At 39.1% G+C, this 23,637-nt stretch overlaps 2 protein-coding genes and 1 long non-coding RNA gene across 5 annotated transcripts in view; 1 reads left to right on the forward strand and 2 right to left on the reverse strand.

Moving 5' to 3' along the window:
• Positions 1-214: 214 nt before the first annotated feature.
• mdm2 (MDM2 proto-oncogene) lies at positions 215-10,964 on the forward strand. The gene is made up of 13 exons (XM_047390339.1): positions 215-350; positions 3,333-3,368; positions 4,451-4,518; positions 4,605-4,679; positions 5,897-6,030; positions 6,111-6,160; positions 6,489-6,532; positions 6,801-6,885; positions 6,976-7,169; positions 7,245-7,370; positions 8,662-8,733; positions 8,810-8,972; positions 9,745-10,964. Exons 3-13 carry the CDS (start codon positions 4,468-4,470, stop codon positions 10,158-10,160), a joined length of 1,410 nt encoding a protein of 469 aa, XP_047246295.1. The 5' UTR covers positions 215-350; positions 3,333-3,368; positions 4,451-4,467; the 3' UTR covers positions 10,161-10,964.
• Positions 8,864-9,870, reverse strand: LOC124883300. Of its 2 annotated transcripts, XR_007042148.1 has the most exons (4): positions 9,729-9,870; positions 9,426-9,635; positions 9,191-9,284; positions 8,864-8,996 (listed from the first exon to the last, which is right to left on the reverse strand). It is a non-coding gene; the product is annotated as an uncharacterized LOC124883300 (long non-coding RNA). The 2 variants fall into 2 exon arrangements; XR_007042149.1 differs by lacking the exon at positions 9,426-9,635 and having other exon boundaries at positions 9,729-9,865.
• Positions 10,965-13,977: 3,013 nt separating the features above from the next.
• Positions 13,978-23,637, reverse strand: part of LOC124882845 (plexin-B2-like) — a 175,561-nt gene continuing 165,901 nt past the window's right edge. For both annotated transcript variants that reach the window (XM_047389424.1, XM_047389423.1), the window contains 5 exons: positions 20,394-20,541; positions 19,532-19,596; positions 19,306-19,381; positions 18,020-18,094; positions 13,978-17,062 (listed from right to left, as the gene is read on the reverse strand). In XM_047389424.1, coding sequence (XP_047245380.1) covers positions 16,958-17,062; positions 18,020-18,094; positions 19,306-19,381; positions 19,532-19,596; positions 20,394-20,541 — 469 coding nt within the window. In that variant the 3' untranslated portion in view covers positions 13,978-16,957. The remainder of the gene's footprint in view (positions 17,063-18,019; positions 18,095-19,305; positions 19,382-19,531; positions 19,597-20,393; positions 20,542-23,637) is intronic.

Below are 23,637 nucleotides of genomic sequence, written 5' to 3' on the forward strand. Positions count from 1 at the left end.
AAGGAATCCTTAAGAATTGAAACATTTACGGATCTTTGGATTATTCGTGTAAAATTAAAAGTTCACTGTGAATCTTTCCTATAACATTGTTAGATTACTTTAAAAATAAAGTAAATAAATTATTTTGGATAAATTAAATACTTTTTGCTGTAAAAATATTTAATTAAAATATATTATTTAATGAGTTATGTAACCACAGTCTCCGGCCACTAGAGGCGCCAACACGTCGTTAGAGGCGCCGGACTACAAACTGGAAGGAAGCTCTTAATGCTCGGAAAGCTGTTTGAAAAACTGGAAAAAAAGAAGTCTTTACTAAACATTTAGGACGTTCGTTTAACCTGCTGTGAAAGGTGAGTAAAATAAGACCAATTACGGATTTTTTTACGCTGTAATTTAAACGGAAATGCGTGCTCGCTGCAAGCTAGCAGAAGTAGGCCGTTTAGCCTCGGTGTTTCCTAACTGGGGCGTACCGGAGTGGTGGGGAGAGACCCTCCGGGGTTAATGTTCTGTTCTTGTGAAATTAGAAAACTCTCTGCTTGTCTAAAATGAATTGTTAGCGATATCTTTCTTTTTTTAATTTATTGGAACTTCAATTTAATCTATGCAGTTTTCTAGCACAGCCGTTAGAAACAGACAACTGGACTGCAGCCCTTAAATTTACGTCCATTCTACATTTTATTTGTTTTGTTTTTGCCTTTTAATCCTAATATGTATGCAGGAATAATTCATGTTGATCCGAGTTCATGGAAGACCTTGTCTTGGCTCTCTGAGGTCTGTTCAGACTAGGTAGGAGGAGAGCGGGACAAGTCCGGGCAAATCTGTCCGACCCGGGAGCGTTGGTTCGGGAAACGATCCAGCAACTGTTTGACAACACGCTGTTCTTTCTGGACCAGTACACAAACAAATGAGCCCAGGCATATCCTCACAAGTCTGGGTGCCTCTGCCTAACATAACCAATTTTATGAACATTAACCAGTGTCGTTTGTTTATTGCAGACAATTAAAACAAGGAGGCGGAAACCGAGAAATCAAATTTAGCGACACAGATCGTGAAAGTTTTGAGTGATGCCTTTATGGATAATAAATAGGACTATTCTGGGAGACAGCTCAGTTTGGACATTTTTATTACACAAAATATGTCATGTTTCTACATAAATTCTTATTTCAAACAAATTCAGTGAAACGTTTTTATCTAAACCAGCCGGACAAGAGAAAACACAAAAACCTTCAGGGATTATTCTGCAGATTGTTCTAAAAACATTAAAATTGTCAGGAGAAATACTTAAATATAACTTAAACAAGTCACATAATCTATGAAAATATTTGAGTTTGCAAGTTAGGAGTATTTGGTTATAAATCTCTGAACAGAAAAAAGTAAAAAATGTAGGATGCAAAAGTTAGTTGATTATTTTGTGATAAATATCAGTAATGAGGCAATAAATGTTAAGATAAGCAGTCAGAGGAAAACGTTGATCAGATTACACATTTCTGCTATTAGTTAAAGAATAGCTCTAAACTTTTAGACCTTTGAAACTTTTTGTGTTTGCTGGAAACAAAGAATGAAGGAGAGAACAAAATGAGCACAGTTTGTAAATTTAAAACAGAAAACTATTAAACCTCAGAGGATTTTTTCAAATCAATTTACAAAGATTGCCAAAAAAGGCAGAAATGAACAATATTTATTTGTATTTTAGAAAGGTTGGGTGAAAAATATTGTTTGTAAAAGGTTGTGAAATTCTTGGCTTTTGTTTAAAAAAAATAACTTTTTATTATTTATTTCTCCCTTTGTGTCGGTGGCAGGGTTGAATAAGGTTTTATAAATTATCTTAGTGCACCATTATTCAGAATTGACATATAAACAAACCTTTTCAGTTATGTGATGAGAAAACTGTTTTAAAAGGATTCAAGCCATTAAGCCTCAATTAAAAACCTTTTAATCTTAATATTGAATGAACAATTTCTGAAGGTTTATAAAATGTTCTTTATTCATAAAATCGTCTTCTTTGCATTTTCTAGTATGTAAAATGTTTGATTGTGTGGTTAAATATAATTTATTGAACTCTAAATAGTTAAATGCTAAACTCAAGTTTGTAGAGTTTTACTTTTTAATAATAAAACAAAACTGATTCATATTTTAGGTTTTCGTGCACGGTCAGAAAAAGGTTGAAATTAGATTCAAGTATTTTCCAGATCTGGATACGTTTCGGAGTTTAAATAAATGTTCGCCTAATATTTAAAGGTTGTATGTATTAGTCCATCCGTCCATCTTCTTCCTGTCTCTGGGTTTTGCAGGTTTCATGTTTATTTTTGTTGGTTTTGATAATTATTGTGAAGGTTTAAATTTGAAACTAGTTTAAAACTGTGTCAATGCAGACTAAAAGAACAAAATAATAATCTGAAAAATAACTAAGAAGATTTATCGTCAAATCAAACACTAAATTATCTTATGAACTTTAGGACTGTATGGTTTAATAAGGACACTTTCTCAACTAGCAATATATTAATGTTATAGTATTGTTTACTCAGGAAATAAAGTCAATCAGATTCCCAGCATTGTCTGCCTCTTATACCACATGTATTATCTATCTTATTGTATTTTAAAGCCTTCCTTTATCATGGTTGTTGACATTTTCTTTATAAATGATTAAAACTGTTATTGCCCAGTTCTAGTTCCACATGCCAGAGAAACAACGAGTCAACATGTCCAGACAAACTTTTTATTTAAATTATAATCAAGTGGATTAGATGCTGACGGTCATCCATCAGAACATGTCTGGACTGCAGACATAATCGTTAGAATAAACTGTCTCTAGATAGAAGAAACGTGTTCCAGTTGTCAGAAAATAAAAATGAAGTGTCTGACGTGTTTGTTTGGAAGGACTGAAACATGCTTGGATGTGCTGCCAGAGTTATTTATAGATGAACAACTTCCTCTTCTTGTTCCCTAAGAGCCTGAGGACAGCCTCACACCAGGACCGTCTCACGTAGTTTGATCTGATATCTGATTTGGCCCTGGTTACTGGTGGTTAACAGCACCATAGGGCTGGTTGGCGTGGTTATCTAATTGGGACAGAGATGACTCACTGTGGACTTGTCCCGGCATGTCTGCACAGAGAGCTGTTGATTGAATCAGCTGTTACAGTCAGTTTGAACATGAGACTCATGGGTTCCTGCTGCTGAGTCAGACCTGCAGAGTGGCTGATAGGTCCTGGTTCAGGCCGGGCCCAGCCTCTCAGGCTGATCTAGTCCTGACATGTCTGAGGAAGAATATAAGAGGCTGAGGTCCTGCTCTGCTCCCCTCTGACTGCACTTTATCTGCTTTTCTTTGCACAGGATGGGCTGCTGAGACCAGTTCTTCTCTAAAAACTGGTAAGAATGAATCATTTCTACCCATATTCTGTAGATATATTTAACTAGTGAGTACTGATGAGGAAATATGCCTGCTAAGTGTTGAGGCTAATCTGGATTTTATGCAGAATTGTTCAAAAATGGGTCAGTTATGTTTGGAAAATGGTTTAAAATGCAAAACATTCAAGGTTACTGGAACTCCTGAGAAACACTTCAATCTTACTTTGATGGTTTAAAAGTTTGAAAAAAGCTTAAAGCTAATAAACCTGATTGAACAGTTTGCTTTTAATAACTCCATGAAGGTGTCTGGAATCTTGATTTTGGATGTAACTACTAATATATTAATATTATGTTATGAAAAATGTTCAGCAATCTAATAGCTTTAATGTTCAAAGATTTTCCTCCAGCAGTTTTCGTCAGTCTCAGATATACGGCTAGAACTCCTGCATCTTTTGAGATTTTATTATTAAACGAATGAGCATTTATTACCACATAAACACACTCACAAAACTATCGAAAACTGGTACCGCTGAGTATCGATTTCCAAGTACCGGTCATCGGTACAGTATCGGTTCAGATGTGAAAGCTGCCCATCCCTAATCATCACTAAACACGATTCTGGTCGTTCAAAGCAAAGCGAAATCTGATTTCTTGCTGACAGAGCTGGCGTTGGGCTCTGAAGTTAGTGTTTGGTGGCGGCTTCTTCCAGTCCGCGGACTGGGAATCGAAATTTGAACAATTTTGGAAGAATCGGAATGTTGGTTCCGGTCGATTCTTGAGACTCGAAGCTCAACCCTAAACAGGACATTTAACTCTACACTAATAAACCCGGGTCGTTGTGTTTAGTTATTTAACTTTAACTAATTCAGTCCAGCTGCTCAGCTTAAACTGTTCCTCATCAAAAATGTATTCTTGAGTTTGTTATGACCTTTGAGGATATACTACAGATGCTAGTTTGTTATTGCTTTAATTCTCTGATTTCTGGGCCGAAGTCGCCGTCAAGCCAATCAGAACGGTCCGGTTCTGGTTAAAAGGAGGCAGAACCTCAGTAATACCTCACACACTGTATTGATGTTTGTATAATCTACTGTGTTTGTGTGCAGCAACAATCAGCGTCAGCATGTCAGCTGACAGGGAGTTCACCACAGACCCAACCAATGAAAACAAACTGGTGAGAGCAGAAAGTTGTCATAGTTTCCACTTCTCTGTTTCCTGGTTTTACTGCAGGACTCAGTGTGTTCCTGTTTGTGTGTTCAGGTAAGACCGAAGGTAGAGTTCTGTTCTTTGCTGCAACACGCCGGAGCCACCAAAGATGTTTTCACCATGAAGGAGGTACTAAATATTATTGTCTTGAGCTTCGGTGAGAGAAACCGTTCTCAAGCAGCGTTTCGCTTATCTTCTGGTTGTAACATTTGCATTTATTGCAAGGATTTGATCATGAGGTTTGAAAGGTTTTAAAAGAGATGGATTTTATTTGAAAACATGAATCCATGAATAGTTACAGAAACTGAATAAAACAGTCTGGGCCTCATTATTTTCAAACATCTTCCAGACTTCAGGTTGAGGAACCAAAAGATGGATCTCACTGATTTACTGTTTTCATTTAAAAACTAAGATCTACAATATGATCTAATTAATTTTCTTTAAAACAGGAGTAGTTTTCTCTGATGCTGCTTAAATATATTTAGTTTAGTAGCCTTCTTTCAGCCAACTGTCTGGCAGTGTGCAGCAACAGGTGGGGGAGGGACATGGCTGGTTGAAAACTCCTGCCTGTTCTCTGGCATCTTCCTGAACGGACTGATGGAAATTTTCAGTGGTTCTGAAACCTTTTGTTTTTATCCTTGGTTACCATCCAGGACTCTAGACTTGATTGGTTGATAGAACCTGGTCTTTCTTCCAAGCAGCCAGATGTTCTTGTGGTTCTGATCAGCAGTTCTCCAGGCTCTCTGGAGTTCAGGTGAAATCGGTCCAGTTATACGGAAATGAAACACGGTTTAATGTAACCACAGAACCTGACATGGACTGTTTCTCTTTAGGTCAGTTAGTGAGCTCTCTGATGAACTCTAACCTCTCCAGCACATGTTGATGGAACCAGTTGGGTCCTTCTTGACTTTAAATAGACGTTTCAGAGGTTACTGCAGACCTTCATCGATCCTCCTGAAGCTGATGTGACATTTCAACGTCAGTTTTCTGCCCCTCTTCATATGTCTCCTCTTCTCCATTCATTTTGTTAATTGAGGCACGCTGTTCTTGATGTCTGGAACGGCCCAGTTTACTCAGATCAGCAGTGAGGGGTCCATTATTATTATTATTATTATTATTTTGATCCAGTTACATAGAATCAGCAGCATGTATGTTATGACTGGTGGTTCTGTTGGTTTTCTGTTACTCTACTACACCTACTGGTATTATTAGCAACAGAGAACTATAGTTTCAACCAAAAGCTGTGATTGGTCTGGTCAGTGATGTTGGACACAACTAGATCTTGGGTTTTCCTACAATGTTTCCTTCCCTCTCGTCATGGATCTGTGGTGGTCTCTCCTCTCCAGGTGATGTTTTATCTGGGTCAGTACATCATGCAGAAGCAGCTGTACGACCAGAAGCAGCAGCACATCGTCCACTGCGCTCAGGACGCTCTGGGCCGAGTGCTGGGAGTCGACAGCTTCTCTGTGAAAGAACCGGGGTGAGTCAAGGTCCGGTTTCTCATCAGTGTTTGATTTAAAGCTTCTGCTGTTTGGAAACTAAAAAAGGTTCATGTTTCAGGGTTTTGTTCACAATGATCACCAGGAACCTGGTGGCTGTGAAGAGCCAAGGTAGGAAGACCTTAATTCGTATTACTCTTTTTATTTGTTAGGAACTAATTGTATTTATCACTTAAATTGAACTAAAAGCCATGATAATTAAGGATTCCCCAAGAATTAGAAGGAAATTTGGTCGTAGTTATTGGTGTTTTTCTGACAGTCAGTTTTCTTGTATTATTTAGGTCTGAATCTGTAGTTTTCAGGCTGTATATTTTTCTGCACTGTAGTTTCTCTCGTACTTCGTACAGACTGTCAGGTTTTACAGTGAACACGCTGGATACCATCAGACAGCAGAGATGGGATTAAAATGTTAACAATGTTTTTATACATTCAACGACAGACTCGAGTGAAGCTCATCACAGCCAGACGGACACAGGGACGGAGGTGAGAGACGGGTTCAGCCTCCGGTTCTTATGCTCATCATCAGAACATGGAGCTCTGACACCAGCTTTAATTTCTGTCATGTTTGCAACTAAAAAGGAAAAAGAATCTGTACATTTTAAATGCCATAATTAACAAATCAAAAGTTTCATTTATGAGTTTTTTTGGTTTAAATGTGATTAAAAATGGAGCAGAATTTGTTGGGTGGCTGGACATTAACGTGCAGGAACTCCCCCAACATGAGGTTGATTTATGAACCTTCGTGTTTCAGGGAGGAGACGCAGAGAGTCACTCTTCATCTACAGACCACAGGAGACGAAGGAGGAGGAGGAGGAGCTGCAGGAGCAGCGACCCCGGTGAGCTTCATCTTAAAATTAGCTGCCACTTTAAACCAGCCAATCAAGCACGCACGTGACATAAACCCCGCCCACCTAATCTCAACACAGGAACCTCCAACAGAGCAGAAGGAGAGGATAACGAGGAAGAGTCAGAAGAGGAAGAGTCAGACGACAGCAGGAAGAGGAGGCGGTCTGACAGCTACTCGCTGACGTTTGATGACAGCCTGTCGTGGTGTGTGATTGGTGGGTTGGGGAGTGGGCGGGACAGACACAGCAGCCAATCGTCAGACTCGCACAGTACAGTAAGCGTGACTCCTAGACCCATACTCTCTGCACGTCTCTGATGTTTTTATAACCTGAGCTCTATGTCTGTTCAGTCCGGGAGGTCAGAGGTCACGCTCGCAGCCTCAGACAGCGACAACTTCAGCGTCGAGTTTGAGGTGGAGTCCATCGATTCTGACGATTATAACGAGGACGATGCGTCTCTGTCTGCTGACGATCAGGTGAACGCCACAAACACTCAGCATTGATTCAGTTTCCATAAACTGTTTCCTGTGAGCATTAAAACTGCTGCAGGAAGTAACGAGATCTTTCCACCCTGCAGCATCAAAGCAAAGGTTTGTAGGTGGAGTTACATGACGTTACCATTAGTGTTTGTCACATGTTCCTAAAACACAGAACGAGCTGGTGCTTGATGATTAAACGGACTGCCTTTAGTCCTGTTTATGTTCTGCATGCTGGGTCCATTTACTGGTTCTAAGGTGCGGGTCAGAATGTGAGCCAATCAAAGGAGGAGGGTGGATTGAAAACAAATGTCTTCCACTAAAAGTCACAGAAGAAGCTGCTGGTGCAGGCTGGAGTTCTCAGGAAACACGGGTTCAGTGCTGCTAAGCATGTTCTGGAACATTTTCTAATTGGAGACATGAAGATTAATTGTAGCTCAGATTCAGTTTCTAGGTGAAATCTTGATGCTTTGTTTTTAAATGTTGGGATCAAATGTTTCTGATACATTCAGATGAAAGTTTGTAGCATCTTCTGCTGTGGAGCGACTCCTTCTGGTTGGCAAGAGAACTGCAGGTAGTGAACTAAATATAAAGTCAGGTGTTTCAGGACCACCAGCCCAGCTCACTTTAATTCATCCATCAGCTAAATTTCACTGCTGCTCATCTATTTTACTGCCATAATTGTTAGTTTGACAATGAGACTAGTTTTTGACATTCTGTCAATATTATATATTATAGTTTTTATTGCTGCTGTTAAAATATACATTTTGCTGAGGATCATATCTGTTATGTCAGTTTTTCATATTCTACTGAGGTCCAGTGAGGTTTTTAGTGCAGATCAGCTTTCCTTCACTTTATTCTAACTTATTGCATCATATTCAGCTAAAAACTTGCAGAATCAGACTGGATTTTAGTAGAGAGGTATAAATGGCATCGAATCTGCAGCAAAGCAGAGATACGGTCCAATCAAGATTGGTCACACCTATGGTTTGTAGACTAGAACCACAAAGTGTTCATTTATAAAATCAAATGATAAAACCACAGAAATATTTGCTCAATATTTAAACCCCTGAAGATCTGAATACAAGCTGCTTCAGACCATAGATGTGGCTGCAGCAGCCCAGACTTCAACCATATTAAAAGGCTGCTGGTTTATTTGCTACTGGATGTGGTCCAGTTAAATCATGCCTGCACCCCACCCAGCAGAAACACCTTCACACAGAAAACTGGACTGATTGTCAGGATTTTATTGAATTTGCCATCTCATTAATGCTGAACTGCGTCTCCTCAGGTATACGAGGTCACCATCTTCGAGGCCGAGGAAGACGACTCCTTTGATGAAGACACGGAGATCACAGAAGCCGTGAGTATAAACAAAGAACCTTCTCTAGAAAGCACAGACACCATTCTTCACTCAGCTCCGTGTAATTTCCACTCAGGATTACTGGCGATGCGCAAAGTGTGACGAGCTGAACCCACCTCTGCCCAGACACTGTCTGCGCTGCTGGACTCTGCGACACGATTGGCTGCCTGATGCGTCCATCGACCCTAAAGCCCTGCCCACAAAGCCAACGGACCTATCAGCTGCCAAAGAAGCTCCAGGTAATTTAGTTGGAGATCAGAGAGCTGCAGTGAAGCAAGATAAAGATGCTTGTTTACAGTTTAGGAAATGAAATAAACAGGAAGGAGAGAATCTTGGTTTTAGGCTAAAGCTAAAGGCTAATCTGAATGAAGCCAGGTGAACTTAAAATAACTGCAGCGATCATTCAGACTGAGGAATCGGGCTGTTAGACTAAAACCAAACTGCCTTGTTGTCTTACTTTCTCCACTGCTGTCGGTAACTTTTCTGATGCTTGCTGTACAAACGGCCGTGGAGGAGATGTTCAGGTAGAAGCAGAAGATTCAAAGTTTAACCTGATGAATCAAATTAGTAGTAAAGTTAGTTTAGTTCTGCTTCTTGTAATTCATTAAATTGAGAGCCTGAGTTGAAGTCTGGTTGTTTTTCCTCAAAAGACAGAGTTGGTTTCCAACCTTAACCTCTCATTGGTTAATTACCCAAAATTTAGTTGGGTAATTCTTTACTGCAGGGGAGATTTAGACCCATTTACAAGTTCACATCTTAATTTGGACCACCCCGTCCAGGTCAGAATTTCACATTTATGTTTCCAAAAACGGATCCTCTGACATGTCCACCCTGGTGAGTCACTTTAGCTCCTAATGCTGTTAGCTAATTGCTTGTTTAGCTTTCCATTGTGGTCTGAAGTCCTGGGAAGGTGGAGAAACGTTAACCAAAGATTATCATCTGGAAAGTCCTCTGATGACAGATTGTTAGACTGGTTCAATCAGAAAATAACTCACTTTGTGTCTCCTGAAGGCTCGGATGTCGAAGACAACGAAGGAGTCGACGTTCCAGATGGAAAAAGAGCAAAAACTCCTTTAAATTCCCAGAGTTTGTCTGACTCCTCTGCAGCAAACTCCCAGGATCTCATCTACTCCTCCCAGCCTTCCTCCTCAGGCGACTCCCAGGAGTTCCTCTCGTCTTCTCCTTCTCAGTCAGCGTTGCTCCCTGAGTTGGAGCGCAGCGTGTCGGCCGAGTCCAGGCTGCCGGACTCGTGTTTGGACCCATGTCTGATCTGTCAGTCCCGGCCGAAGAACGGCTGCATCGTGCACGGGCGGACCGGACACCTGATGTCCTGCTACGTGTGCGCCAGGAAGCTGAAGAAGAGGAACAAGCTGTGTCCGGTCTGCAGGATGCCCATCCAGTCGGTGGTTCTCACCTACCTCAGCTGAGACAGGCGTCCTTCATCTGTCCACAACTACCTCACCTCCAGACACCTGGAGCAGAGCACAGGAACGTTCTCCATGTTTCTCAGTTCAAACCAGAAATCTCAACTTATTTCAGCCTGCAAACCTGCAGTTTATGAACACATTTGTGCATTAATTCCTTCATTTTAATGTAGAGATTTAGAAAATGGTTTATAATTTAAGAGATCTGCCAAAGTCAATGAAAAAAATGTTTTCTAGTTAAAGCCAATAAACATTATTTTTCAGTTTTAGTTTTTCTCCTCCTAAATATTATTCAGGAAATAATGTTCTGATGGGAGAACTTGTCAGCTGTGGTTCTGCTCTGGTTTTACAGATGAACTTTAAACTAAGGGAAATTATTTTGTTCACTCTGAACTTCACCTCATTCTTTAAAAACGTCTCGTTTGTTTTGCTGTGGAAAATGTTTGACGGCTCCTTTAAATCTCATGTGGGTTTATATTCCTGCCCTTATATCAGCCTTTTCAGAAAAGTTTCCTCGAAATAAAGTAAACCTCTATAATGATTAATTTATAGTACATTTATTTTGAAAGGAACTTCTGTTTATGTTGTAAATCTATTTTCGTGCCCACATGGTTTACGGTTATTTCCAGGAAGTTTTTAACTATTAGAAATGCTACATTTATTGCCATAACAATGCATCAGATGACATCTGTATTTATTTATTTATTCAACTCTTTTCTAAGAGCTCTTTAAATAATAAGATGGGTTTCATGAAGATTTCTAATGTTTTTCCTGTTTTATTTTTCTTGAATAAACCTTTAATTCTAATTTGTTTGAAGTGAAAAATGAGTTAATTATTTCATCTGGGGACTTTTGGAGCTACATTTGGAGACTTCAGTTCCCACAATGCCTTGTGGTGGTGGGTATTTAAAATCAGCCACAAACCAGCAAATAACCGAACAAAAATCAATAGGGTGCGAGGTATTTATTGAACACAAGGGGGCAGTGTTACATTTCTATGATTTAACTACATTCACTGAAGAAAAAATGCTGAATTTTAAATTATTTTTGTAAAGCGAGATTTACGTCAAATCATCTGAAATATTTAATAGAAGTTCTAATTATTCTAAATTTAACAAAAATCGAAAAAAAAAAAAGATTAAATAACATGAACGTTGCAAAGAAGCCAACCTGAATTTAATAAAAACTATTTAATCTCAATAAATATGGAAAAATACTTGGTTTAAGTCTTATTAAGTTGGTTAAAATAAATCCAGTCCAATTTCTGATTCCATTAAGTTTAACTGAATCTGGTCCAGTTCAGTCATAAATAATAAGAAATTAATCCAGTCAAGTTTAACAAAATCAAGTCAAATTCATTTCATTGAATGTAGAAAATGTCATAATATTTAGGTAAACCTGTTCAATTCAGTCTGAAGGTTTTAAAAAATCCAATTAGGTTGAACTATAATTCAATTTATTGTAAATACAACTCAATAAATATCAGGGTACCTTTACGGAGTTCAACTAAAAATAATTTAAACAATCCAGTTTGATTAGAGTACATTTGTATTTGCTTTAACTAACTGCAGTCCAATTCAGTAATGATCATTAAATAGAATTGACTCTAATTTAGACTAAAATATAAAGTTATTTAGTTTTAATACAGCACAATTCAGTAGAAAAAAAACTAGAATCCATTTAAACCTCATACTATAAAATTAAATGCAGTTTTATCATATTTTGCATTTTATTATAACAATTTAGATGACCTTGAAATAATCATCAGAAAAGGCTTTCAAACCTTAAAATTTCTCACTTCAGCTGTTAAACTGTGATAAAAGCATTAAAAAAAATCTAAAATAATTTTATTTTCTTTAGCATTTAAATATTACAAATTCAACTCAATTGTTGCTTTTTAAAGTTTGGACTTTTATTAAGAAGGCCTTGAATAAGGAAAAACCACATTGTGATGATACGCAAGGATCTGGAAATGTTGAGAAATATTTGAGATTTATATTCAGATTTTTAAATAAAATTTGAATAAGATTTGCACGTTTTTTTTGTTGTTACTTTGAATTTTTAGCAGCTGAAACCACATTTAGACACGTTTCACTCTGTATCTTTATCTGCGTTCTAATTAAAAGGGAGGTTTTTAGGACAATGGAAACAGTTTAATCACATTATTACTCCTGAAAATGAGACCCTTGTCTGAATGACTTTCCTGCATAAATAAATAAAAATCTATTTCCAGCCTGTCTTTAACACCTCTCCTCTCCAGCTTGGCTCAAGCTGCTCACAATCCAGTTTGATCCCTAATTTGTGGGTCTGATGATGGGGATGGATCCCACCAGAATCTTACAGATTAAACTAACATACTGAGAACATTTGCGTCTAAATCATATTTTATTTGGGATGTTTCCTGTCCTAATTGCTCCGTTCAACTACTATTTGTACCCATCATTGACCTTTTTCAAATTTTATCCAGTTACGTGATTTTTAATACTTTGCTCTGACATTTAAAATACACAGTTTGGGATTCTTCCATTTTGGTTTATGCAGTTATATGTTGACAGGTTTGCTTTTTAATTATAAAATCTACATTTGTAGCTCTATATAGAAATATTTTAGAGTAAGCTGGTTGTTCACAGAGTGCTCTACCCAAAAAGATTCCTACAAAGTTGAGTGGAAGAAAAAAGTGTGGTGGTAACTGTACCTCAGCAACAAGGATAATCTCAGCCTTAAGGGGATTTTCAAGCAAAATGTCCAGGAATGTTCCCCATGATTGTTTAGACAACAATATTCAATATCTGTATTAAAAATTCTTTTTATTTGGTCTGATGTAATACTGTCATTTCCTGAGAAACTGAGTTGTTTTTTGAACGAGTTGAAAGCCATATTTATCCAAATTACCAAAAACAAACACTTAAAATATATCATTATTGATGATGAGTTTCACTTTTTGGATTCAATTCCTACAAACTAAATAAATTAACTAAATTCAGAAGCTCTGAAAGTAGAAACCAACGTACATAAATAAATGAAAGACTTACTTGTGTCTCTGTGGAGCTGAAACGTGGATGCTGGTTGAGTTTCAATGGGCTGCACCTGTGTAGGCTCAGAGTTGGTACGGTCCGGTTTAGGGGTGTTTGAAAATAAAACAGGCTTCTTCTGGGTTTAAATGTGACAAATGAACTGGAAACTGTGTGAAATCCTGCAAGACTCGATATAAATCTAAATGTTCAACCCAAAACTGCCTGTTTTTTCATCTGTTTTCTCTGGGTCCAGGTTCTAATATCTGAGTCCACCCCCAGATTCCTGATTGGATGACCCAGGCTGAAAAGAAGATAATGTTTTCCTTCAACTTTGATTGTAACCCCTAATTTAGCAAACTATTTTCCTAAAATAGACATTAAAACTACAAACTGGTACCGATTATTTTTTTAGCCTAAACTTTGACCCAGAAGCAGATCCGAGGAACCATTTTTCCTTTAACAACAGTTTTCTGGATTTTCTTATGTGTGTTCTTGTCAAAATTTCTCAGTTCCAGGTTGGAAAAATGAACAAGAATTCCTCCTTAAGTCGGAATTTCAACTCAGAAAGATTGACGTTCCTCCTAAACCCCGACCTAATAATCCAATATGGCCGCTGGCTGGATAAAATGTGTTAAAAGCTGCATTAACACATGTTTAGCCTCCCAACAAATTAGTCACAGATTAAACTTCACATCATCTGCATATAAACACATTTATTCAGGGTCTGAATCCATATGAGGCAGAAAAACGTCCAGCTGGAACCAGTTAACTCAGATGTGACATCAGAGGCAAATAAAATATCGGTATAAAAACACGATTCTGTTTATTTTTGTCTTTGTTATCAACAGTCACACAGAGGATAAATGAAACAACAGGCCTTTCTTCCATTTCTATAAACATACTTTATTGGATATTTGGACTTCCTAGATCTGGAATTTTTTCCTGTTCAACAGAAGAGTCACAGACTTGGGCTTCAGTCCAGTTCAGACCCGTTCTGCTAACTGGTCGTCTCATTCAAGTCCATTTCAAAGTCTAAAGCTTGGTCCACCCAAACCATTCGTCTCCCGTTGTTGCTTCACAGCAGTAACCAACAGCAACGCTGGGTTTAAAGTCCTTCGCAGCCGTATAAACACAAACTGGATCGGGCTTCGGGACGTACCACAGGTAGGTTTCTACAGAAACATTCAGATTTGTTCATGCGTGCCTCAAACAATGTTCTCTAAGACATTTAACATAATCACAGAAAAACAAAGAACCTCAGCTCAGTTTCTGGACCTCATTAAAGAACCCAGACACATCTTAATTAAACACAGAATCAGAACATCTGGGTTTCTTTGTCTGCCTGAAACAAACTGGTATAACTGGGTCAGGAGGTGACCAAACCTTCAGACGTCTTTCCTTTAAACGGGGCACTCGGTGCTGTCAGAAGGTCAAGGTCACCGACGGGCCGGGTCGAAACCTTAGGAGCGACAATGAGTTATTCTTTGAGGTGTTATATGATCAGTACCAGAGTCACTGCGTCAGACTGGGTCACATTTAGTTGGACTGCGGTTAACAAATGGCCTCCAGTAAGCTAATGATTAACGGTAATTTGTCAGAATTCATTTTTTCTGAATACATTTTAAAAAAGATCCTGATGAAAAATGACTTTGGGCCCAATTTCTTCTCCTGGAAAAGTTCTGGTGGACAAACCGACACTATTAAACATCACAGAGGTCTTAAACCACGACCTTCAAGCTGAATGAGGGATTTTCTTGGTTCTTCTAAACATCCGACACCTAATTTAATCTTTTCTTTTTAATCACATCCAAACATTCCTGTCAGAATTCTTGTTCCTATTTTCAAAAACTAGAAACATAAAATAAAACTCTTCATTTCTGTGTCATATATTGCCGAAGCCACTGCTGTAACTCCTCTCGTCTTCCTCGAAGTTTTGTTTTTGTTTAGCGCCCCCTACTGTTCATTCTAACCCTGCGCTGCAGCCTTTCAGCGCCACCTTCTGACAACACAGAAACATTACACACAGTTGCTTTAATTCTAGATTTACGCAAAGCAAAGAGCTCCCTTGTTCTCCTGAATCGGACCAGTTGGTGGGTCGAGCTCAGACCCAAATGTGGCCTGAGCTCAAGTTCTTGCTCCTTTACTTCCATTCAAACTCTTTAAGGCACTCGCTGGTGGCAAAGAGAAGGCAGAGAGAAGCAAGCGTCAGCAGAGGAGGACATATTGTTCCCATGTTTAAGGTTTAATCTGTGAAGGCTGAGCTCAGATTTCGCTCTTTATCTGCAAAACAAACATAAAAAAAGCACAAAAACAAGAGTTTGGACGTTTCGCCAAAGATCTACGGAGATCCCAGCTGCTAAAGTTTCACATTTTTTAAATCGTACCACAAACGTTTTTAGACCCACTCAAGTCTGGCAACACAAACACAGCTCAGAGCAAAACGTGTACAATAGATTCAGAGCATTTGGCACCGAAGGGGGTTCTGTTGAAGGGTTTCTGAGGAACGTTGGGATGATTTCCAGATTTATTCGCCTCGGGATCCTTCTTATTGTGGCTCCATAAGTTAAAAACAAAAACCCATTTTATTTTTAGCAGATAATCTGTGATCAGGAGGTAAAGAACAAGGTGTTTATGTCAGGATGTTGAGGTGAAGATCAACATATAAAAGACAAATAATCCAGACGTGTAACATGTTCATATTTTTCACATGTGGATCTAATTTCACGGTTTTTCTCAGAGATTTTATCTTATTTTTTAGCTATTTTTACCACCATCCATTTCTTTTATTTTACCAGTTTAAGCACTTGGATGTGGTAACTGTACACCAAACCCCACAAAATCGGTTTAATTTGCATATTTTTACAAAATCTAAATAGCAAATACATGATTTTACTTTAATAATTATTTTTCCGAACTGATGAGATTTTCTGGCTTTGGTTTGTTTTTAAAAGTTATGTTTTGAACCTGGTGAAACTTCCTGAATGTGAAACCATGGAAACTAACGCAGCTTCATGATTCTGATGATGAATGCTGGGGAGAAACGGTCAGTTTCGGCTGCTGAGATCACATGATCAGGCAGTGGTCATTTTCAGACGGACGACGGATGCGACTCAGGTGGAGACGGCGCTCCAAAATCAAACAGGAAGCATGAACATCAAAATATTAATACTACAGAGAGTCAGAGTGGGAACCCAGAGTGCAGATGTGGAGAGCTACAGGAATCAGCTGATGTTTCTAACATCTGGACCCGTCGTTCGCAGAGGTCAAAGGTCCGTACCGTCGTGGGCTGATGCTTCGTCCATCTCCACTGCTGATCTGAGGTCAGGTTGCCTGGTTACACTGTTCAGGATTAAGGTGGATATTTTGACCTCAGATTAGGAATTATTTCAGATTTCCAAAGTTTGTAGACTTCACATAGTGGTCCGGAAAGGATCCTGGAGCAGCTAAACGTCCAATCCAAACTTCCCTCAGTAGATCTCAAAGAAAACATCCAATTCCTTCACTTTGTTTGGTGAATGTGGAAAAACTGATTTTTGCACAATTGCAATCTTTGATTTTCTTAGTTTCTGGGATGCTGAGAAGAAATCTGCTTTCCAAGGAAACAGGAGACAAAAAAAAAATCAAAATAAAAAATCAGTGTTTTCATTTTCTGACCAGAACCTCCGCTCAGCCCAATCTCTGGCTCCACTAACTGCTCTTTAGACATTCAGATGAGTCCATACGCTGCGCTTGCTTTCACTCCTTAATTGGAAAACACCATTAACAAGCTCCTCCCCCTGTGTGAGGTCAGAGGTCTGTGACCTTGTTCTCCAGGGCAGCAGCGACCTGTTGGAGGCGGAGCGTGAGCTGGCGGTTCTGGGCGGCCGGGTCCTGGTCCAGCGACTGGATGATCTGAGGAGCAGCAGAACATTTTTTCATCAGTATTTGGATAAAAACAACATTAAGATTCTGTTTCTGTGTATTTGAAGATGGCTTTGAGGACAAATTTGAAATTTAGATTCATCTACAGAAAAAATGAAGGTAAAAAAACAAACAAGATTTCTAATTAAACATCATCTTTTTATCCTGATGTGAATTTAAATATAGGCGTGTATTTAATGAAAACAAATCAACAATATTTTATTAAACACATATTAAGGTAAGAAAGATGCACCTCACTAATTTAGAATATCATTAAAAGGTTAATTTCTCACAGACTGATATATTTCAAGTGTTTATTTCTGTTAGTTTTAATGATTCTGATAGGAGAACATGACATCAGGCCAATAAGAAAAGGATATTTCATCCTGAAATGTTTTGGGTCGAATGTCCAGCAGGTCAGAGAAGTTGCCCATTCAGACAGTGCTGTATCTAATCATGGAAAGTTTAGTGGAAGGAAAAAGTGTGGCAGAAAAAGTTGAACAAGACTAATACAAACTAAATTTCTGGATTTTATCAACTGCAATCAACAAAATAAGAACATTTTGACACCTCTAGTTTGTTTACTTTGGTCCGAATTAGTTGATGAGTTTGTCTAACTTTTTCTGGCGGTTTGGTTTCATTTCACAAGTAGAAAACTCAAAGAGAACCAGAACCTGCCACCACAAACCAGGCGAGAACGTCCTGTCTGTTTATGGGTCACATGTGTCCAGGGCGGGAATTATAACATAAAACTGATATTTATAACTATTATTAGCTGTAGAATATTACAGCGATATAAAAACAGAGAAGTTCACCATCTAAATAGACTTAAAATCCTACTTTCATGCAATTAAACGTCAAAAAGAATTTCCACCACTTCTTCTCGGTGCTTTGTGTTTTTTGGCTGAAAGTGAGCATACAGACTCTGAACTGAAGAGTATTTCTCACCAGATCGAAGTACTTGCTGGCATACTGGTAGAGCTGATGTAAGGCCACCTGGGTGTTCAGCTTGTCGGTGTGTTGCTACATAGAGACACGAAGAGAAGCGGCACATTTATTATGCAGGAGAGCAAAAAGAATTTGGATTAAGAAAAAAACAAAGACTGAAAAACATCAGAATGAAATGTTATATGTGAGTTAATGCTGCTGCGATACGATGTGTTTTTACACATCTTTACCAGCACTGGCAGCACCTGTAGAGGGCGCTCTAACTGCAAATGTGAAAAGGTTGTGCAGCTCCAGTATTTAGTTCCCAAACACCTTTTTCTTCTGTGTGACCAACCTAATTCAGAACCTGAACTCGGACCGACTTTCTGCTGGCCCAGCAGAATCTCTCTTCAACTATGACTACAGTTCTAGTAAAAGTATTCACACCCCTTTCCCTACTCCTTTCTCCATGTTACAACCACAAACTTTACTGTTGCATTTGCATTTTATGTGACAGACCCACATAAAGAATCATAACTATGATGCGGAAGGAAAAGGAGACCTGGATCACAAACCTCTATTTGAAAATAAAAGATGGATGGAGCTAAATCCAGGAGAGTCCTGGAACCAGAACCTGTTAGAAGCTGCAGAAGACTTGAGACTGGGGTGGAGGTTCACTTTCCAGCAGGACAACCACCCTAAACATACAGCCACAGATACAACGGGATGGTTTAGATCAAAGCAAACTCGTATGTTAGAATGGCCTAGTCAAAGTCCAGACCTAAATCCAATCGAGACTCTGAGTCGGGACTTGAAATTTGATGTTCAGAGAGGTTCTCCAAACACGAATCTGTGTCTGTAGATGTTCAAAACTGGTAGAGACACACCCCAAAAGACTCAGAGCTTCTCCATAGTATTCTCAGGGAGGCTGAAAACAAATGCATGCCGCACTTTATAGATTTTCTTTGTAAAACCTTTTCCTTCCACTTCAGGATTATGCACTGCCTTTTGTTGCTCTATCAGATAAAATCCCAATAAAAGTCGGTGTTTGAAACGTGACAAAACATGAAAAAGTTTTGACCAACACTGTATCACTCATAACTTAACAGAATCCTGTTCTGAACCAGCTGGTTCTGGCCCAGCACGGTTACACCACCGTTCTGTTCTGAACGTCTGTGTTCTTGTGTCGTTGGGGATATTTTGAGAACAGATCTGGAGGATCAACGCGCCGCTGTGTCTTGATACAAATGTCTTTAATGGCTGATTCTGGTGGGTTTTTACTGACGGACGGACAAAGTGGTTCCTACCCGGGAAACCTCAGCGAGGTGTGTGTTCATGTCCTGGTCACTGACTGGAACCATCTGTCTGATGCCTCCGTAGTAACTGTGAGAAACAAACACACCACATCCACATCTTATCCACTTCTTCACCTCCGTTGCAGCAGATCATTCCAGACAAACATAACATCTGACGCTGGAAACACCAGCCGAGGCAGAATATAATCTGGCAGAACACATGGTTCTGTAAACTCACTCGTCCACCATCTTCTTATAGGTGGAAATCTCTTTTGCATAGAGCAGCTTGTTGCTGGGAGACTCCTGCAGACAAAGAAGGAGAAGAAAACAAAGGCATGAAACACATTATGATCACTCAGAGCGGATATTTATAGAGAAAAATGTTCCTGTGATGTAAATAATCACAAGTCTGAGATGTTCTCACAGTTCAGGTCTTATTCTGCTTGTATAAAACACCTGAATGTTTCCACCGATCAGACAGGTGGAGAATATAAGACTGTTTTTCATTAAAGTTAGCTTCCTCGGTTCACTAATGATCAAAAAGCCATGTGTTATTTTATCTCTGTGTTAGCATGTAAGCTAACACACACTGAGTGATGTTGAAGGAAACTGTGAAGCATCTTAGCAGAGAGGGTTGATCAATTTTAATGCTGTGCTTCAAATCAAACCAATTAAAATTTGATGCTCTATGACCTTTGTGACAGAAACGGTTATGATAAACTGTAGGAAACTGGTGTTCCCCAGGGACAAATAACTGGCCTCCTTCAGTTTTCCATTCACATGCTACATGAGTTCAAAATTAAATGATACAATATTTCATATTTTACATCCAAACTGACCTCGGTTGGTTTTTAACTCATTTTCAGTCCTCTATAAAGCTATTTCTGACCCACGGAGGCTTAAAAGAGCCCCTCAACTCAAAGGATGAACCATGTTGTGTGACGGAAAACAGAAATTTGATCTTTTTAACCAGCAACCCATTACAAAACTAAAAAAAGCATTTTTTTAGATGAATCTATTAAAGATCCCAAAGGTAACAGTTTTGACACAGAAAATAGGAATGAAAACGGTTTGTCTGATGGTCACTTGTGTGAACTGACTCTGCTGAGTTTGTGCTCCGTCTTGGTGCAGGCGTCCATGAAGGTCTGACCGATAACGTGCAGCGACGCGTCCACCACCTCTGTCACGTGGATGTCGAAGATAAAGTGCGGGTTTCTCAGGATGTTCACCCAAAACCGCATAGGCAGGCTGCAAGCACAGAAAGAGCGGGATGATTGCTCAAATTCAATACAGAGAAGTATCTCTGAGTCAGGATGTAAAGTTTGGGATTTATTGATGCTACTTGGATCTTCTATTTAGTGTCTAAATGCTCTTTGTGTACCTTAAAAAACATATTTGGTCTATTGGCATTTGTTTTTTTGTTAGAAATATTTAGTTTGAGTGTTTTTTTTGTTGGTTTTTGATCATTTGGACCTATGGACAGATGGATGGATGGACTACAGACTCCATTAGGGGGGCCGAGTGTGTCTCTGTCATATAAAAGCTGTGTAAAAGAAAGGCTGGTCAGATGGAAGTTCAGATATTAAATAAAATGAGGAAATAGAAACCTTTTTCTAAACCCAGAAGACCTGGAAAAAAGTCAGTCAGTCATTTTCTACCGCTTATTCCATAGTGGGTCACGGGGGGAGCTGGTGTCTATCTCCAGCAGTCTATGGGCGAGAGGCAGGGTCACCCTGGACAGGTCGCCAGTCCATCGCAGGGCAACACACAAACAACCACGCACACACTCATTCATACACCTAAGGGCAATTTAGAGAAACCAATTAACCTAACAGGCATGTTTTTGGACTGTGGGAGGAAGACATTTAAACCGTATTTAATCAGTTTAAAGGGAGCTTCTTATTTGAGGAAACATTTCGAGTTTTAACGTGTTAATGTGAAGCCGTTCAGGTTCACACCACCTCTCATGAATATTTCATTGTCCAGCTTGTTAACATGTGTGTCTTACTGATGACTGGCGGGCCTCAGATCAGGGTCAGTCTGAAAGCAGGGCAGTTCCAGAAAATCATCCCTCCACCATTTAACCGACCCGATTAAACGAGGCTTTCATGTGGTCCGCTGCGTGGTTTAGCAACGACGAGGAGGAAATTACGTTCTACCTGAGCTGATGAGATGCGAAACACATGCAGGGACTGGGCTCGTGAAGCAGGATAATTATTTATCTTTGGATCTCCAGCTGATGTTCAGAGGAGCTTTGAAGACAAGTAGGTGAATCAGTTAAAGAGATGAAAATCAGGAAATGTCATCCTGAGAAAGTGATGCACATAAAGGTAACTCCTGTCTGCTCATTTAGTTCACGCAAAGGTCGTTCCAAAATCGTTTTGGAAGCAAAAACCCGAAAGATATCTTCGCTGTTTCAGAGCTTTAAAAACATTAATTCTATAAAATGTTAAGTATCATCACTTTTATTTTTAGTCTAATAAACTAATTTTTAAAGGAAAAAAAAGCAGATGATATACCTGGAGCACTATATATCAACATGCTTGGTGAGGGATCATCTGCCTGTTTATAAAGGACCTATAATGACTTTACATAAAAAACAAAATGAAATCATAATTTAAGCAGGTCTGATAAAATCATCTAAATGTTCTGTTTGGTGCTTGTGTCAGGTACAGAACCCTCCACATTTACTGAGTCATTTATTTTAAATTTGATTAACTTAATGAGTGGGATCTAATGAACTGATTTCCACATAAAACCAACAGCAGCTGCAAACGGATGATAAAAATCTGATCTGCAGTTTCTTGCTGCTGCTGAAGAAAACAACTCCTCCATCCAACATTAGTGTCAGTATTAAAACACAAGCAGGTAAAACATGAACGTGTCATTACAATAACTGGGCTTCAGAGCACTTCCTGTCTGTATCAGTAACAGCTGATTTATTATTCTCAGGGTGACGGAGTGGAAATTTCCCCTACAACTGATGAAAATGGCCTTAATATGCATGGAGGCGTGCAACAGAAAAACTCTTGGAGCTTCAGTGTGAATTATTAGATCTAAGTAATTATTATATTTGTCGTTTTCACAAAAATCCAATTCAATAAGCAAAGAAACTGAATAAAAGATGGAAAAATTGAATTTCACATCTCCATTTTTGCAGTTAGATACAAGGCGTATAATTTATTGGTTGTTTTAGTTTAAAAAATGAGTGTTCAGTCTTTTCAGTGTCAGTGGAACGAGAGCGAAGGTGAAGTAAACGCTCCCGTCTCAGATCATGTATGTACATTTATATCAGCGTGGAGCAGAGGAAACCATTTTTACTCCACAGAAGTGGGCTTTATTTGGCAGGGCAAGATTTCATGCAATAACTTTATTGATTTCCATTTAAACATTAGATTCTCTTCATTAGTTTACTTGACGCTGATTGTACAATCGTGTCATCTCCCCAGGCCTTCTGGAGGTTTACGTACATCTACATCTGCATATAAAACTGCCGTTTAGGGTACAGCGCTGTCCCTCCGATTTCAGACTGCCTCTAGTGAGGGAGGGCTACGTTGCAACTATCTACTGATCATTTGAAACATTGGTACTCCTTTTAATAAATGAGAAATCCTGCAATTGTCCTCTCTGCAGAGATGCACCAGCCCAGGACCGTAAGAGTTAACTCAGCTAATCTGGTCTGGGACCAGCAGATCATTGTTTTTAATACTGCAGAGGCCATGCATGACTGTATGAGTAAATAAGGACAGCGACGGCTGTATTTATCAACAATCGCCTGTTCGTCTGCTGGGATTATCCAGGTTTCATAAATCACATGCTGAACTTTGCAGGAACTGACATTGTTTTGGAGGCGATCGTTACTCCTGCTGCAGGATCTCCTGCACATACATGAATTTTCAGTGTGTGTAAGCGTGTTGTGTGTGTGTTGGAGAGGGGTTGGGGGGGTACCTCTAATTTTGTACTGTCTTTTCCTTCCTACCTGGGCATTGTTTGAGGAGTGCCTCTGAATCTCGTTGTGTACATTAGAATAAAAGCTGGATGTAGAAAGTAAATGCAGCATGTTTGAAAAAAAAAACCAAACAAAACACTTAATGGTTGATTTTTAGTTTCCATGTGCCCCATCCCATCTGAGGACATCTAAAAGGCCGGATGAGGTCCTGTGTTGTCACCCAGGAAGGCTAACCTGCTAAAAAATGCTTTTAGGGACTTTAAGTGAAGATAAACTGAACTTTCCAGCTAATAGTGAAGCAGTGCACTAAAACATTCATTAGCTGTAGCACTTTGAGGGTCAGGGTGCTAAGTATGTGCGAGTTGAAAATATTTCTTTATAATCAGGAAGCCTTT

This window comes from Girardinichthys multiradiatus, chromosome 17 (genome assembly GCF_021462225.1).
Source record: "Girardinichthys multiradiatus isolate DD_20200921_A chromosome 17, DD_fGirMul_XY1, whole genome shotgun sequence".
NCBI classification, from domain to species: domain Eukaryota; kingdom Metazoa; phylum Chordata; class Actinopteri; order Cyprinodontiformes; family Goodeidae; genus Girardinichthys; species Girardinichthys multiradiatus.